At 51.9% G+C, this 6,854-nt stretch overlaps 1 protein-coding gene across 2 annotated transcripts in view; it reads left to right on the top strand.

Moving 5' to 3' along the window:
* Window positions 1–262: 262 nt before the first annotated feature.
* Window positions 263–6,854, top strand: part of CYFIP2 (cytoplasmic FMR1 interacting protein 2) — a 135,101-nt gene continuing 128,509 nt past the window's right edge. The window contains exon 1 of one of the 2 annotated variants that reach the window (XM_025292335.3): window positions 263–408. Coding sequence is in view for 1 of the 2 variants with exons in the window: in XM_044947391.2 (XP_044803326.1) it covers window positions 6,543–6,612 (70 nt within the window). In the remaining variant the exon portion in view is untranslated. Of the gene's footprint in view, window positions 409–5,473; window positions 6,613–6,854 lie in introns of those variants that run through there. The other variant, XM_044947391.2, reaches the window with a different exon arrangement.

The following is a 6,854-nucleotide window of genomic DNA, read 5'->3' as shown; positions in this document are numbered from 1 at the left end:
CTGCGAGGTCTATGAGATACCAAAGGAGCCCAAAGCTTCAGTCCTCCCACAGCTGCAGGTGTGGCTCCCAGGCCTGGGAGCTCCTGGAGAACAAGTCCACCCTAAGCGGCGCTGCTGGCTCTCCTTGCTGGGGGGAGTCCGAGATGCAGGCCAGGATGCACGGGCCGCCCTAAGGGGCGCACCGGGAGCCCCTGGCCGCAGCCATTTCCGGCTCTTTGTGTGACAGCCGCGGCGGCGAAGGGGCGGGATCTCGGGAACAGAGGCGGAGCCGCGGAGGGTGGAGGGGCGGGGCCGAGGGCGGGGCCCAGCGCGGCGGCCGCCAAGCGGAGCCGGGCAGAGCATCCTGCGCCCCGGCGCGGGGCCCCGCGGTAGCCTCCGGCCGCTCGCCTAGACCTGCCCCAGACCCAGGTAAGACCCAGGCTCGCAGGCCTCGGGGCCGGCGTGGGGACCGGGATGCTGCTGGGCATGGCGACGCGGCCGCAAGGATGCGCGAGGGGTCTGCACCTCTTCTCCGAGCCCCGCGAGGGTGCTCGGCTCGGCGGCTGGACTAGCGCGGCCTGGGAACCCCGAAACCCTCGGAAGGCTGGGCCTCAGGTCCGGAACAGCCCCCTACCCCCTCCGGCCCACTCTGGGCCCCTCGGTGCGTACCCCCTGCGGGGAGGCGCCGACGCACGGCGGAGCTGGGGCGCGGCGGTGGTGGCAGCAGCAGCAGGTGCGCGGCCTGGGCCGGAGCCACCGGCCCGGGAGGACGCGGCGCTCATCCCGAGCACCGGAGACACCTGCAGCGGCCGCGAGCCCGTTGGCGGCGGTGGTCTCCCAGCACCCAGGTACTGCAGAGCGCCGGCCGCCGCCTCTGCGGCCGCAGCCACCATCACCTCCTCCAGGGCCAGCGAGGGCCTCCTGGGCCCGCCTGGCAGCCTCCTTGGGCTCACAGCGCCCTGCAGTGAACGTGAGATGGGTGGGGCGAGGGGCGAAGAGGCGATGTTTAGGGGTGCGGGCTTTAATGAGAGAGGAGACACGCCTGACCCGCTTTGAAGCCTTCCGGCCTAGCATCGCTCTCCCTCCCGGCTGTCTGGGGGCGGGAGAGGAGGTGGGGGAAGCGGGGGAGTGGGCTGACTCCTGGGGTAAAGGTTGGGTTTTCCTGAGCTCTGAAGACTCGGGAAGATGCCTACCTGTCTGTAGCGGCATCTGCTTTTCAGGACAGCCCTCCCCCTCCAAGGGTACACCGTGTGAAAAGGAAGAGAAGGGCGTGCTCTTCGTGTGCAGTGGGGGCGGGGGTGGGAAGCATGGTCCGACAGGAGTATGGTTCTCTGTATGGAGAACCTGGCAGAGCAGGACCCTAGGACTGCCCAGGTGCCCTCCCCAGCCCAGGGAATTTGACTTTGACCTCTGCTTGCCTGGTTTCCGCAGCACAGCAGAAAGACTCGCCAAGGGTTGATAGGCCCTTACAGCCAGGCCAAGAAGAGGACAAGGATCTTTTCCTGCCTGCTGGCTTGTGCCTTCACGGCTAGACCGGGAGCCTGGGGCAGTCCTGCCGGCTTGCGGAGAAAATCAGGAGAGTGCTGGTTCCCACACTCCCTCTTTCCACCTTCTGCCTGAGTCCCCAGCGCAGGGGGTCTCTTACCTTACTCCTGGGCACAGGCCCTGTTGCAAGCCGTGCTGGCAACCGTGGAGATCACAAATGCTGGAGAGCAAAACATCCAGGTTTATCTTGCTGGCAGGATGGTGAAGGACCTAAAAGTTGTTTCCTCCACCATCAGACCCCGAAGACCGCCCACCTCCAGTTCCAGATACTGCCCTGCCGAACCAGCATCCCCACTGGCTCTTTGCCTGTGTCAAAAATTGTTTTCAAGAAAGGAGCCAGTGAACACATTAATCCTCAAGAGCTAAATACACAAGAATCTCCCATTAGACACAGAGCAGGTGCTTCAGAAGTCATTTGACCAGAAAGGAAACAGAAACTTGGAGGTATTTTAATGGAAAATAAAGCTTTAAGTAAATAATATTTGATATTTCTAGTGGTGGAATTTCAGGCAGTGGGCTGGAGGTGGGGGTGGGGAACCGGGTAGCAGTTTGGGGGAACAGCTTGCTGAAATGACAACAGCTAGCAGCTGTCAGCTCTGTTTGCTTGCTGCAAGGGCAACTTTGGCCCTGAGGACAAAAATACCATAAGAGTTGTGTGCGTGTATATTTGTGTGTAACTGGTCAGGGTTACTGTCACTCGAGGGTATTATTGAGCACCCAGTGATCACTTGGAGGAGGTGAGACTTTCCCATAGAGAGTTACTTGTTGGCACTGGCTGCCATCTGCCAAGGCAGCTCCGAGGCCACAAGGAGAGTGTGTTATTGCTCACAAAGCCAGTTCCTCTGGCTAGTTCTGCAGACTGAGCCTCTGGCTGGGGGCATTAGAGCTCTGCTCACTAAGCTGCTTTATTATATTTTCTGGCCAGTTCTGACTGGTTCCGTAAGCACCCAAGCCTACTTTGTTCAGTCCCTGCTGGAAATGGAAAGGGAAAAAGTCATTTTACACATTAGACCAGAAGGAGGGTGTAAAATCCACCAGGATCAGAGAGTTTTACTCCAATCAAATCAGAGGCTGGCCCACAGAAGACAGTAGACAAGAAAATTTAAAAAGTGGAAAAAGGTCTTGAGGGGATAGTGCATGTCCCCTCTGATATATTACGCCCTCTTGGGCATTCAGAGGGCTCGGCTGCTGTCATTGACCAGAAAGCTGAATTAGGTGATGAATAAGCAACAAGCTAATTAACATTGGGAACAGCATTCCTGGAAAACAGTGCTGAGCTCCTCCAGCCTCCACATTTGATGATCAGCCTACCCTCTCAAAGGGGTTTCTTTTGGCTGCTGTTGGCCCCAGGGTTCCACCAAGGGCTGCACAAAATGGCCTTTTATAGCCTCCATGTGGCTACCATAACAATGAGTCTATTTCTTTACTGGCAAGTATTAATTATTCACTTGTAGTTGACGAAACCAGACATCAGTCATCTCATTGGAGCTTTTGTAAAAGGCCTTTGGTCTTATTGTTCTGAGGAGCATAGCTGAGTCTAGGGTCTAGAGGATGGACCCTGCATTAGTAGTGGAGGTGGGGCAAGAGGGTGGAGGATGCTGCCGCCCCTGGCAGTGACACAGTGTGCCAGCTGTGGTGGGCAAAGAGCTGGTACTTCATCGGATGCTCTCATTAGACAAGGGCTGCATGAAAATGCTATGTAAACTGTCTAACACATAGTAAATACTATTTTATGTGTGTGTCTATTGTTGTAATGTATTAATGACATAATCATTAAGAATGTGACTCATGCTACATTATATATTGTGTCAATTTAAGACGACAAATTTTTTTTATTGTTGTCATGGTTGATTCTGCTAAAGAATTCCATGGCCTTAGAGGGCCTCCCACCGGCAAGGTTCCACCCTGGTCACCCAGCGGACACTACATTGCTGGTGGCCATGTCCAAGAACAGCCCTTCTGTGAGTTGGTCAGTTAAGTCTTCACTGCTGGGGGATGAGGAGCCACAGGAGTTCCTTGACGTGCTAAGAGGAGTCCCAGTTTGGGAGAAGGAGGTGTCGTCCACACAGAGTTCTTATCAACCCTTGTACCTCCAGAACCTTCCTGGATTTTGCTTTTGCCAGGGCAGTTGGTCTCAGTGACCATGAAACCCAGTCCCAGGTTGAGCTGCAAAAGGTAGCCAAAGGAAAGCCTGATAAGCAGGGGTGTCAGTAAGGGCTTCAGCTGGGACATGCTCCTGAGTAGCGCACTGAAGGTAGATGTAGCTGGAGTAGGCAGAGAGAAGGGGGAAGGAATTTACTGAGCAGACGCCCAGAGGTAGTTCTCACATTTCAACACATAGATCAGGAAGGACCTCTTCCTCTGTGTACATTCAGCATTTTGCAACCCCACCAAAAATGTTAAGGGCATGCAGGCAGAGAGAGAGCAGTATACTGTGGTCTTCAGACGCAGGATTTATCCCTGCCTTGCTGTGTGCCTTTAAATCAGCCACTACCTCTCTGACTTTGAAAACTGGGGAACTGAAAGCAGCCTGCCCAGCTCGTTACCTACCTGTTGCCACGGGAGCCCACGGATGAGATAATGTCTGTAAACCCCAGTCTGAGAAGAAGAAAAGGCCCTGGAAACAGAGGAAAGAAGGAGGTTCCTGAGTGTGTGGCCCCTTTAGATGGCTGCCCTCCATTCCTAAAGGGACAATTTATTAATTATATATTGTGTGTCAATTGAAGAAGACAAATCCGTGGTCTCTCTGTACCCCTGAGCCAACTGAAAAGGAAACTGAAAGGCACTTTGTGATTCACGGATTCTATCAAGGCCTCTGGAAGGCCTTGTCTGTACAAAGACACTTCAGAATGTGGTCAGTGGCTGTGGGACGCCTCCCAGGATGCAAAGAGGTCGGGTACCGGCTACTGCGCCCTGGCCACTATGCTGAGGACTGTGTGCGATGTGCCTCAGAGGACCACCAATCAGGTCATACTTCTTGCACCCTGGCAGCAGAGGTGAAAACAATGTGGGTGCCAATTCTTGAAAGAAAGTGTTTTGAAAAGGCAGAGCTTGGGTTCAGGCAGAATTTCTTGCAGGGATCATTCTGGCTAAGTGGCATTTTGATAGACTTGCGGCAACTCAGCAACAGTATAAGGAGAGGAAAGAGTAAACATGACCTGGAGAGCTGCCCAAGAAAGACTCAATGATGACATCATCAATAGGTCTTTTGATTTCGTGTTTGCATCATCCTTAGGCCTTTGTAGAGTAGTGGTTATCGGGCATTTATCTCTTTAGGGAATAGGGAGATATTTAGTGTGTCCATGGTGTGTGGTCTCTGTCTTCTAAATAATGCAGGAGATGAGGTCCTCTGCAGAAAGTAAAGGTGGTGGACTGGTAAGGAGAGTGCGGGAGGTGTCCGGAGGTTTGGAACAGCTGCCTTTGTGGGTGGAATAAGAAATCAGATGGCAATGAATGAGAACATTGTCTAAATGTACCAAAGGCCCAGTTGAGATCAAAGAGACTCTGCAGGGCTGACCCTCATAGAAGACACTCAGTAGCTCAGTGTTAAGTGAAGGGATACCTGAGAATGATATTCTGTTTGTGTTTTTCAGTTGTGGTGCTTTAAGACCAATTCAGGCAAGATATGAACGATGAGATAAGAATCCAAAACTCAGGGTCAGCCATCAACCTCCAAGTATGCTATACGTTCATAGGGTAAAGAGAAATGAAGTTCTGCTTTTTATTTTTTTGAGGTGGAAACAATGACAGAAGAAACTTCTAAATATATCCCCTTACATTCTTATTACAATAAGACTAACTTAGATATGGTGCCTTAGGGGACCATGATGATTTAAATTTTGTGTGTTTTTTTTTTTTAAAGAAGACTTTGATTGTTGACCATTGGCTCTTGCATTCAGCAAATTGTTCATGAAGTGTTAGTTAAGCAAGTAATACCTAGGATGTGCCCAGCTTTGTGCTAGTTGCTATGGGTCAGCCCCTGCATAAGATGACAGTTAATCCTTGTCTTGTCATTTTTGGTGATTCAGAGAATTAGTAAAATATAAAGCAGTTTATAATGCAATAGGAAATTATGGACTCCAGACTGTGAGTGCTTTGGGAATCCAAGAAGTGAAGCTTGTGATGGTTCAGTTGGTCAGACCTTCATGGAGGAGCCTGTCTTAAATTGGGTCTTGACACTGATCAAGGGTAGGATATGAGAAGGAGAGAAGACAGTTCACTAGGGAGTGGAGAGAGCTTGACAAAGGCATGAGGCAAGAATGTCCATGGGCCGGTTTATGGCACCCTGCATACTCAGGCCACAGAAGATAGGCCGTGTTGGGAAGCGTGCGTGGTCTTGAAGGACTCCCTTTGGATGGAGTGTCCTATTTATAGTCACGGTCATTTGCTTTTGAGTTGGAATGACCCTGACAGAGGTTCAAGTTCAGTGATTCCTATCTAATTGTTTTGGGGTTTGCTTTCATTTTTTCCTCAGTGCATTTGATGAACAGTGTCAACATACAGTACGTCACACCCAGCAGCCAGTCCCCCTCCCAGCTCTAGCACTATTTTCTTCCACTCAAGAAAAAAGATGAACATTTAAGCAATGATTCCATGAGAGGACTTTGACCCCTCCCTTACATATCATAAAAAGCAGCTTGTTGTGCCAGCCTCATTTCTTAAACTCTTATTAGGACAAGTTGCTGCAATAACCTTCACAACAGAGGTTTTGCCATCGTGGTTGAGAACCACTACAAGACCAACCTCCATATTTTACGCGCGGGGAAATTGCCCTTTTAGAGTGAGGCAAAGGTTCAGGGGCCGATGTCAGTCTTCAGGCTGAGCCACATTCAAATTGCAACTTCACATCCACAAAACTGAGGTTTCCATGCTCCAAGCTGGTGACTGAACAAAAGTCTCGCTCTTTGTTTCCACAGCAGATGTGGTGGCTTCCCTTTCTGAGTTTCAGCAGGTGCCTCTGAGAGGCAGCTCCCCTCTCCTCCGATACAAGTCACACTGGTGCCCCGCCTGCCCCCGCCATGGTGTCCTGTCCCAGCAGGAGCAAATCAGCAAGCTGCCTTTGGTGGCAAGACTGCCACTCCCAAGAGGGTGAGATCTGCCTGGGTGGGTTGTCAACAGAAAGGCCTCCTCACCCCTGGCAACACAGGAAGAAGCTGAGTGAAACGGCAAATACGGTGACAAGCCCTGTAGCCTCACCAGCATGTTTTCCTTTGCTGTAAACAGAGAAAGGGGTAGGCCTTCTCCAGAGACCCAAGTCGAGGCTGACCTGGACTTCTCTGCTCTGAGCTCAGGTCTCCTGTGTGAGAGAAGCTGCAGGGGATGGGGCTTCT

The sequence above is a fragment of the Bubalus bubalis genome, chromosome 9 (assembly GCF_019923935.1).
Source record: "Bubalus bubalis isolate 160015118507 breed Murrah chromosome 9, NDDB_SH_1, whole genome shotgun sequence".
In the NCBI taxonomy this organism is placed as follows: Eukaryota; Metazoa; Chordata; class Mammalia; order Artiodactyla; family Bovidae; genus Bubalus; species Bubalus bubalis.
This window is presented reverse-complemented; position numbering and strand designations above follow the sequence as displayed.